General features: G+C 33.1%; 1 protein-coding gene across 3 annotated transcripts; it reads left to right on the forward strand.

Annotated features, from left to right (window-relative positions):
* Positions 1 to 5,748: 5,748 nt before the first annotated feature.
* LOC145062940 (tryptophan synthase beta chain 1-like) lies at positions 5,749 to 9,220 on the forward strand. Of its 3 annotated transcripts, none has more exons than XM_079010531.1 (5): positions 5,749 to 6,093; positions 6,400 to 6,756; positions 6,871 to 7,307; positions 7,415 to 7,509; positions 9,062 to 9,220. In XM_079010531.1, exons 1-5 carry the CDS (start codon positions 5,827 to 5,829, stop codon positions 9,094 to 9,096), a joined length of 1,191 nt encoding a protein of 396 aa, XP_078866657.1. In that variant the 5' UTR covers positions 5,749 to 5,826; the 3' UTR covers positions 9,097 to 9,220. The 3 variants fall into 3 exon arrangements, with proteins under 3 accessions (XP_078866657.1, XP_078866656.1, XP_078866655.1); XM_079010530.1 differs by lacking the exon at positions 9,062 to 9,220 and adding an exon at positions 8,144 to 8,651 and having other exon boundaries at positions 5,752 to 6,093; positions 6,898 to 7,307; XM_079010529.1 differs by lacking the exon at positions 9,062 to 9,220 and adding an exon at positions 8,144 to 8,651 and having other exon boundaries at positions 5,757 to 6,093.
* The last annotated feature ends 2,236 nt before the right edge of the window (positions 9,221 to 11,456 follow it).

Consider the following 11,456-nt stretch of genomic DNA (forward strand, 5'->3'; position numbering starts at 1 on the left):
CTCTCCCATCTCTTAGATCTCTTAGGTAAATAGGGCAGCTTCGTCTCCAATGCCCCTTCTGTTGGCAATAAAAGCAAATTGACTCTTTTGAAACAGAACATGGAACTACTTCAAACATTGGCTTTCTCTTATGATCAAACTTTTCGATCATAGCATGTTTTTCGTTGCCATTGTCTATATCCATAGAGGTCTTGAAGGCAGATTCACCAAACAACTTTGCTTTTCTATTGCGCCAAACCATTCCTGATTAAGCAGCAATAAGCATATAGGTGAGATCTATAAGGGTCACATCGCAGTTCATCATATAGTACTCTCTTACGAACTCACTATATGAGTTAGGAAGTGACTGAAGAACCCAATCAACAGCCATCTCCTCACAGACAACGGATCCCAACATTCTTAACCTATCAATGTGTGACTTCATCTCTAGGACGTGTGCACACAATGACTTTCCTTCTTTATGTTTACTTGCCAAAAGGGCTTGAGTGAGCTTGAAATTTTCAAGCCTTCGAACTTGTGGGTTAGGGAGAATAATTGGAGGAGGAGGAGGAAGTGAATCATGATTTCTTGTTCCTCGATCGAATCGTGGAATATCATTTTCATGTGAATTGCTTGTTCCACGGGATTTGGGAAGACCATAGTTGTCGAACTTTGACATCTACAAAACGGGAGAAACGAATTCAATTTAGTTGATTGATTGAGTCCTTAGTAAATCACCCAAATGAGATACTAAGGCTAGGACCCAACACAATACTTTACAACCTAGAAAAGGGATGCCGTAATCTAGTTGCAGAATATTTGTAAAACATTTAGTTACTTTTGTACTTCATTATACTTATAATGGAAGGTTTCTGTCCTATCCTACCCGTTCGGCTAACGACCCTTCACTAGTCAAGAGTGCGGTGGGTAAGAGTGGATACCCATTCAATCGCCATTTTATAGGCAATTTCCTTAAACACTCCTTATAGACCAGATTTGTGAATGAGGCCTACTAACGGTAAGACTGACTTTACTCATACATACATATATATATATATATATATATATATATATATATATAATGTTAGACTTTTAATGATATATATAGTATAGGGTGTATTTTACACTTTTAAAACACTAGGTGGTCAAATTTAACGATTATACTTTTAATTCAATTAAATGTAAACCAAAACATTTATGGATTTATTAAACCTCTTTTAATTATACACCTTAGTTAATTAATAAAACCATAAGGGTGTGATTTGAACTTTTCAAAGAAATACTAGGGTTTTAGAATTTAACATTCCTAAAATAAACTTTTAATCAACTTTTAAATTCCAAAACTTGAGGGCAAGTTTTGAAACATTTCAAAACATTAGGTTTAGAATTTAAATATACATCAAAATTAAACTTTTAATCAAAATTTAAATTCCAAAACTTGAGGGCAAGTTTTGAAACCTTTCAAAACACTAGAGGATCAAATAACAAATAATCTAAATTAACATTTAATAACATAATTATCCATATTAGATTTATTTAATAATTTCTTGCAAAAGAATTTACCAATTTAATCAAAATAATTAATCAATTATCACATAAGGAAATAAATATTTTATTAATTGATAAATATCTTCAATTAGATCAAGAATATAATCATATATATCATAAAATCGGATTTATATTGATCTAATATGATAAAGGCAAGTATCTCAAAGATAAACAGCAAGAAATCCCGATATCCCCTCTTTCTAACGCTCGAACTCGCCGAGTAGGGGCCTACTCGCCGAGTCCACAATGGGACTCGCCGAGTTCATCAGGCAGTTTCACAAAAATCGAATTTTTTCAACTTGAACAAACATACAAGGCATCAATACAATAGAAACCAATCAAGTCTCTGATACCACAGATGGGTTTTGGTCATAAGAACATCCTATGTGCTCATACAAACCCTAATGATTGGATCTAGGTTTCTCTATTGTACATGCAAGTTATCCAAGACTATAAACCCTAATTCTAGCATACAAGTAATCATATTAACATAAGAATGGGTTTAAGATATTACCTTGATTGTTATGTAGCAATAACAATCACAATTCCTCCTTGTAATGACTTTAGAAAGCTTAGAGTCACAAATGTCACTCCTCTAATGGTTCACAAACACCAAGAGCAAAAGGATGAAGAAGAGAAGAGAAGGAGGCTGCCCAAAACGTGTGGAAACCCTAGAAAGAAGCTTGTCCACGTTTTTGAGGCATAAGGGCACTATATATAGTGAGGCTATTAAGGTTATCTAACAAGGAAACCCTAATTTGGATGCTTAAGCCCTAAACAACCCATGGACTCCTTTCCTTAAAGGCATTGGACGATTTCTAATGGGTTTCCCCATAGAATTCGTCCACTTCTTAATATAAGGCAATCCATAGCCCAAATTGCAATTATCTTATAATTACAATTCCAGTCCCTTAAGTTTAATTAATCTCTTTTAGTCACAAAACTAATTACTAATTAATTCTTGACTAATATTAATTAAACAATATGATTTCTCCTTTAATATATTATTCTCATAATATATTAATAAATCATATTTAATCCTTTCTCTTCATAATTCATCCTATCAAGTTGTTTGGTGAAGGCAACCCAAAAGGACCATGCACCATCGGGTCAAGTACATACTAAAATAGTTATGGACTTAGACACTAATCCAACAAAAACATCACAACTCTCTCTACCTAACCTCAAAAACAAACTATTTTTTCATTGGAAACTACACATTAAAAGCTTTCCAAGCATAAAAATACACTATTTTTGGACTTCTGTATTGTTCCAAAGTTTTTGTTGTAGTTGGTTTAATTTTTTTTTTCAGACCACCGAACATTTTTTTGTACAATGGATATCCTGTGGTAAAAACGTTATAACTCTCTCTACAAAAAATACCGTATTTTCCATTGAAAACTAAACAAGTAGAAATTTTCAAGAATATATACTACTTATTGAAGTTGGTCCAAAAAACACACATTGTTTTGGGATGGGGATGTACTTTGTTAAAGTTGATGAATCTAAAAAAATCTCAACTTTTAATGGGACCTAAAATACTAAAAGACTTCATGAATAAATTAAAAATATCAAATATTTCACTACACGCATATGAAATCTCAAGAGGCTGGAGAATCCTAAAAGCTTGGTCAAATTCGACAATTTTATATCTATTAGACAAACCACATAACATCCACTACAAAATCCCAAAAGCCAAGCAGAACTTTCCAGACATATGTGATTCACAATTTGGTCACTTCTATATTGTTCCAACTTGTTGTTGAAGTTGATAAAAAACACATAATTTGGAGAGAAAAACGAACTTTATTAAAAATTAATGATTCTAAACAAAAACTTCAAGTAATAGTTGTATTTATAGAAGATCTCCTTGGATTTTGTTATATAACCTTTTTTTTTCTCTTTTAATTTTTTTTAAAGTGAACAACCTCTTTAACCTTAAAATACACACGTGACAAAATGTCTTTCTTTCTCTCTCTCTCTCTCTCTCTATATATATATATATATATATATATATATATATATATATAAAACCATTTGTGCTTAAAATGCTTAAAAGGTATAGGTTAGTGAAATAATGTGACATCATATCATCTTTTGCCATATTAAGAGACTATCTTTTCATCTTGTTAAATGTAATTTGAGAACTGAAAACCCAAATGGATAATTCGAGCAAAGTGAAGAAGACGAGGGATAAGAGGATAAGTGTTGGAGTAGGCCAAGGGATGTTAGGTCCAAAGTCATATGTGTATCTGGGCTTGACTCACCTATAAATACATGTGGAGCCTCATATTAACTCTCCAAAAAAGCCATTGTGGAGAAAGGGGATACTTCAACATATAGAGCCATTTATAAGACCGTGTCACACTGATATGAAATACACTATCACTCCCGCAACATATAGAGCCATTTATAAGACCGTGTCACACTGATATGAAATACACTATCACTCCCGCTCAGAGGCAGAGATTCAATGAGGACTGACATGGATGTGTTGAGATACGAGGGTACGGGATACCAACTCTGATACCATGTAAATATATGTGGAACCTCATATTAACTGTCCAAAAGAGCCCTCATGAGAGAGGGGAGACTTCAACATATGTATCCACTTATAAGACCGTATCATACTATATGAGATATTGTAACAACGTCTGTTCGAGTAGTGTATTGTACTTTGCCTAAATAATACAACTGATAAATAAGGCTTTATTACAATATCATTTTCAAGCTCGTGGATAAGAATACTCCCTCTTATCATGTAAACGTCTGTCACATTGACGAAACCATGTTACATATTCTATCTTTACATGTATTTAGTTCTCATTTATTCCTGATAGTTGTTCATATGCTAGTTAGCCTCTCTAGAATGCATAACAATTAGGTCAAATAACATTTTAACTTTTACTTATTATCTTGGAGCAAACCCATGTTGAAAATTGATGCATACATTAGCGTAACCCAAATTAGATGTGTACATTAAAGTAAACCCAAATTTGGTGTAAACATATTTAAAAAAACATTTTTTACACCAAATTTGGGGTAACATATCCTCCTTAATAAATGAAGGTTTTTTGCCAAATGTCATATTCTCTTACATTTGGATATATGTCATTTTCTAGAATTTTTTAATTTTTTATTTTCCACTTGTCATTTTATTGTAATTTTAATTTTATTAAATTAAAATTTCACATTTAATATGTAAAAGTAATATATATGTAAAATATTTATTAGAAATTATTTATATATGTAATGTATTCAATGTATTAAAGTTTCATTAATTTAATAATTTAAATTTTTTCTTATTTTTCTTATAAATTCAAAATTTTCAAATTGTTAAAATTTCATATTTTTTTTTTAAATAAACCCATGTAATACATGGATTTCACACCTAGTGATATATATACAATGGAGATACTCTGACATGCACTTACCTTGTTATTAAAACATAGGTGAAAAACCACAACATATTTATCAAAACAATTATGGATGTACGAATTAAAAAAGTTATTAGTAAAAACTCGGGATGGATTACAAAAGGATCAAATTTATGTTTTTTTTCTCCCACCGCAAAACCGGGTAACCATGTAAATAAAAAGTTTTTATTAGGCCAAAAAAAATGTTAAATAACTAAATCGGTAAATAATAAAAATACATCGTAATTTTCTTATATTTTATTGTCAAATGTACTAAATGAATAGAAATCAAACATTAGAACGATCTTAACTTTGCTTTCTAAGTGTGTTTATATACTTTATAAATGTTTTCAACCGTTTCTTTCTATATCAAACTTGATAGACAACAATAATAATTTTCTGAGAATTATATTCAATAGAAACAAAGCTCTTCCTTAAAATCTCAGCGACCCTATGTTATAATAATTGAACTTGAATTTTATTAAATTGATTTTATATTTTGCTTATCTGAAAATTCCTTTTTTTTGCCGCAGATTGTTTAGTCAATCCGGCCCGGATTTGCCAATATATTTTAGACTAGTTTATAGAAGGATGAATTATTGAAGATTTATGCACCACAGGAACCATACCCGAACATTAATTTATGCAACGACGTCGTGGTCATAAATGAGTCTTTTATCATGATATAAAGTTCACAGCATGGGGCCGTTCCTTCTTGAAAAGAAGCCATCATGTATTCATGTTGTTTGTAAGCTGACTAAGCTCACAGTACGTACATAATCGTCTTTAAAACGTGTCAATTAAAATCAACTCCAGACTTGCATTATATATGCATATAACGTTAGCCACTACTTACTATAGCTAACTTCAAATCTTAATTAAAATGGCATGCAATATCCCAATGGTATCTCTCCCTTGTGTGAGAAAAGTGATACCTGCAGGCCTCGAGCCATTGACTTTGAACACAAACCTAAATTTCAGAAGTACATCTTTTACAAAGAAACCGAATAGTCATGTGGTGCAAGAGAAAACTCCCACTCCAGGAAAGTTTGGAAGCTTTGGTGGGAAGTTTGTACCCGAAATCCTGATCGCTCCCTTAGAAAAACTTGAAGCTGAATTCAACTCCATTTTGGAGGATCATGAGTTTAAGGTTAGTCACCAAATCTTTTTTCAAGCAATCTTTAGCCACGATTAAATTTGAATGCCAAGCCACGTATATGACAATTAGTTGGAAAGTATTATGGTTATGAATTCGGTTAAGATTGGTAATATGCTGACATAGATCTTTAAATATTAAAGCTTGGGTTTTAGATCATTTCGTTTAAAGTGTTGGACCAGAGTGGAATTTTTTCTTAATAATTAGCCAATTAATGATTTTTATATATATTGATAAGATTTGTTAATCTTTGTCGACACAAAAAGAAATTGATTTGATTTTTAAATATGATCAACATAGGTGGAGCTAACAGCTGCACTAAGGGATTACGTTGGACGTGAAACTCCTTTGTACCATGCCCATAATCTCACAGATCATTACAAGAACATCAACGGAGAAGGGCCTGAAATATATCTTAAAAGAGAGGATCTCGGCCATGGAGGATCATATAAGATGAGCAACGTCATTGCACAAGCACTTTTGGCCAAACGAATGGGCCAAAAGAGCGTTATAACAGCTACGAGTGCTGGCAACCATGGTGTTGCAGCAGCTGCTGTGTGTGCTAAGTACTCCTTAGATTGTACTATTTTCATTGGAACCAGAGATATTCAGCGAAATCCCTCAAGTGTGCAACGCATGAAGCTGCTTGGAGCTCAGGTACTGCTTTCCGCTTCTCTAGTCAAATTAAGCCCCCATCCCCCCAAAGTAATTCTTTATAGTATCAAATTAAAAAAAACTATATATATTTTCAAACAATTTGTGTAATTATAGGTTAAGGCTGTTGATGGGAATTTTCAGGCAGCAGTCTCAGAATCAACTAGGTCATGGATAGAAAACCTAGAAACTGTATATTACATAGCAGGAACAGCGGTGGGCCCACACCCTATCCCTACAATGGTCCGTGAATTCTATTCGGTGATTGGAAAAGAAACAAGGAAGCAAGCAATGGAGAAATGGGGTGGGGTGCCAGATGTGTTGGTTGCTTGTGTAGGGACTGGTTGCAACGCTTTAGGTTTGTTTCATGAATTCATAGGGGATGAAAGTGTACGGATGATTGGAATTGAGGGAGGTGGAGTAGGAAGTAACACCAGAGATTTACATTCTGCAAGTCTTGTAAGAGGTGAAGTTGGTGTTTATCATGGGGCCATGTGTTATTTGCTACAAGATGGAGATGGCCAAATCATTAGAACAGAGTCGGTGGCTAGTGGGTATGTATTATTGAATATATAAAGTGCTTTAATACTTTGAGCATTTTATTTATTTATTTTTTGTTCAAGATTTAGATTCTTAAGGAGTAATTTGGTAAATTTTGCAGATTGGAGTTTCCAGGAGTAAGCCCAGAACTAAGTTTTCTAAAAGATTCTGGCAGACTGGAGTGTTACACAGTTACTGATCAAGAAGCTCTTGATGGTAAGTAAGCAAATAACTTTTATATATATAAAAGTGTAGGAAAGCGATTGAGTTGGTCATATTGAATTATATGTGAAGTTAATCATTGTACTTTTCTTGATGGAAGAAGTATATGTAAATTTTATAAAGTTTTGTACCCTATCACATTAACGAATCTAAAACCAAAAACCATGTAATTACTTCTCTAATAAAAAAAAAAACACAAAGAGTAAAAGATGCTAGTATGGTCGGGTCATATGATTGAAATATTTAAACGTAATTTCAATAGTTATCACCTTCAATGTTTTTCAGTTTTTTTTATTTTATTTTTTATTTATTTTTTATTTTTTTTATTTTTATAGTTTTATTGGATTGGGCTATTACATTTAAATGAACTGATATACTGGGATAATTTAAATAAATCAAAATAAAAATATAGACTCATATAAATTGATATACTTTTTTTTCAAAATAAAATATATTAGGTAGGTACTAAAAAATTTATAAAATAGTTCCTATTTTTTATGTATAACATACACTATATTTAAAAAAAATAATAATAGGTGGGTGGGTCCTAAGACCCACCTTCACTTAAGTTAGATGCACCACATCACCATCATGACTTCCACCTAATTTTTGGACAAAATTATTTCAGGATACAAAAGATTATGCCATCTTGAAGGGATAATACCTGCATTAGAGACCTCTCATGCTTTCGCCTATCTCGAAAAGCTTTGTCCTACACTGACTCATGGCGCGAAGGTTGTGGTTAATTGCAGTGGCACCGGGTACAATGACGTCTTACAGTCCTCAAAATAAAATATTGTAGTTGTCTAAAAATTCATTAGACACAGTTTAGTTAACAGGATGGTACCGTAGGATGGTAGCTACATACTTTCATATATGTACAGATGCATATAAAGTACAACATATAACAAGAATAAATATTCAGAGTTTGTGCAAGAAGATAAAAGTAATTTTACATGTCAAACAATACGTAACTGCAATTCCAAGGAAGGGAATGGGATTGGAAAAAAGATGAATATAGGCAGACCTATATGTTTTATAGGTTTTTTCCCCGCAATCCAGATTACAGTTGTGTGGTAAAAATACAAAGATTGTATACGTGTTAATTGATAATTATTGAATTTTTTATTGATTTCCGTTCCAAATATTCCATATATAAATACAATAAGCATGGATCATGAGCCACTGATACAAAGTGGCAAATTATACAATATTAGATAGACATACTAATATCCCCCCACAATGTGAGAGGGAGGAGGATTTTGGACATTCACACTAGATCAAAAATATGAAAATAGGGTAATTTCTTCGTGAAGATATTTGCATATTGTGAACTTATTTTATGTGAATCAAACGAATGAAGTCAAAGACAACTTTGTCCCGGGTAAAGTGAATATCAATTTTAATGTGTATGGTGCACTGATGTTGAATGAGATTAGATGCCATATACACAATGTTGAATGCAATAAGATGTTATCACAATACACAATCATTGATTTTGTACTTCTTGCAAAAGATTGCGTATATAACATATTTCTTCAACCAGGTTTTCCATTATGCGTTATTTCGCCCCCTCACTAGATCTAGAGATAACTCCTTGATGTTTTGACGACCATGAGGTGAAGTTTTCCCTTATAAATACACAATAGCCATAAATAGATCATCGGGTGGTCGGTCATCTATCCTAGTCGGCATCACGATCAATGTGGATGCATATGTCAAAGAGATATGTACATGTATAAGAGACATGTAACCGAAACCATGATCTAGTGTGTCTAAGAAATAACATTAAATGCATTTGAGGTCATGAAAAGGTGGTTCCCTACGGTAGTACTTTTGCATGTAGATCGGTTGGACTACAAAGAAAATGTTAAGTCTAGTCAATGGTTGATACTGAAGTCCCCTAAAGAGGATGTGATATAATAAGGGGTCGAAAACAAGAGGACCTGTGTATGTGTGACATACATGTGAGAGGTATTGAGTGTTAGGCTAGAAAGTGGACTATTGGGCAGCTAGTTGTCGTTGATGTTGTTGTCTAAACGATGTGATATTGACCTAGTGATAATGATGTGTAGCGAGTCACAACTGGTCTTCGTCGTTGTTTGGCGATTATCGAAGATAAGCACTGGTCTTTGCGCCATTGGTTTCTACGAAGAAAAGTCATTAAAGTCGTGTTGATGTTGGGCAAGATTGCGAAAATCTTTTTTCTTCAAGAAACACACACTGATTGGGCTTCCATGAATGTAGGCAAAAATGATTGGTTCCTAAGAAAATACGAACTCGATGATAAGATCATATTCTAGCATTTAAAAAAAATGTAATATAATGAACCTCGTCTTTAGCCATTTTTTTTAATGTTATAATGTTTTTTTTTAATATTTTTTCCTGACAAGTGGCTATAAGAGAGGACGACACATGGTGCATCGAAGACAAATTTCTTTCACAATAAATTGTAATCATCCAAAATCAAAATGGGTGAAAAAAAAACAGGCCGATCCAATTTTACATATAAGCGACCACGATTTGTCAATACGATTGTGACCGTATTTTTGTTTCTACATAATCGGACTTTTATATATATATATATATATATATATATATATATATATATATATATATATATATATATATATATATATTCACACCCACCCACACACACATCACACACACAGACATACACATACACATACACATACACATACACAAACACACACATACATATATATATATATATATATATATATATATATATATATGTATGTATATATATGTATGTATGTATGTATTCATGTATGTATAGGAAAATGTCACTATAGCTCATTAATGTTTTCCTTTTGGTCCGATTAGATCCTTTTTGATTTTTGTTTGTTTGTTTTTTTTGCGTAACAGGTCACATAAGTTTTGTTTGACCTGTCAAATAGGGGATTTAGACCCAATTTAGCAAGTTAACCGGTAATGGCTAACATACGTGGATAAAACTTGTCGGCGTGGTTGACAACTCTTCTCAAGTGTGTTTACAACTCATCGATTCCAACTATAATGTTGTTACCTTATATTGATCATCTTTTCATTCCTTATGCCCTTACTAAGCTACATAAAAAACCCTAAGCATAGTGCATCAATGACTTCGTCTTCTTCTTTGCCTCAAGTGATGCAACAACTAAGGATCATAACACATCAACGAGAAGCTAGGTGTAACACCCGTAGATCCGGGCTAGTCAATTTAGAGATAATAGGGGTCGAAAACGACTTTTCGACAAAAGATTATTTAGAATAAATAATCTTAAACAAGTTGTGGAATATGTCTCATGGTTTCCGTACATATAAAGAACGCCGAAATCCGAGTTATAACGAAGAAGTTATGACCCGTTGAAGTTTCGCGACGGAACCGACACGATACCGGGAAGCGTAAATAGTGAATTTATGATAGAGCGAGTTTTAGCCTTACCAATATAAACGAAAGTTGTAGAATACATTAAACCGAGAGCGTCCATAAAAAGAACGCCCAATTCTGACTTCGTATGAGGAAGTTATGATTTTTCGAAGTTTCGGATTAGCAGTGTACAAACCCGAAATTTGAATAATAGATCGAGCAGTTTTTAGCCGACACGACCTAAATGAGAATCGAAGATCTCTTTAAGAGTAGCTTAATGAGAAAAAGAGGGACGAAAATGGATGTCGGATGAAGAAGTTATGAGAATTTAACGGACCAATCCTGTCCCGACCAGTTAATAATATAACTTTTAATATAGAGTCAAAATTAGCCAATGGAGTCTAAACGAAAGTTGAAGAGTACGTTCCTGCCATCACGTGGATATAAAGAACGTCAAAAAATGGAGCTCGTACGTGAAAGTTACAAATTTTTAAAGTTGAAGCATGAACTTGCGAAGCTGATACATGAAATGATGACGTGGCCGAACTCCCAGCCGTCGGATGAACTC

The sequence above is a fragment of the Lactuca serriola genome, chromosome 7, assembly GCF_051521515.1.
Source record: "Lactuca serriola cultivar US96UC23 chromosome 7, Lser_US96UC23_V15, whole genome shotgun sequence".
Taxonomy (NCBI): Eukaryota; Viridiplantae; Streptophyta; class Magnoliopsida; order Asterales; family Asteraceae; genus Lactuca; species Lactuca serriola.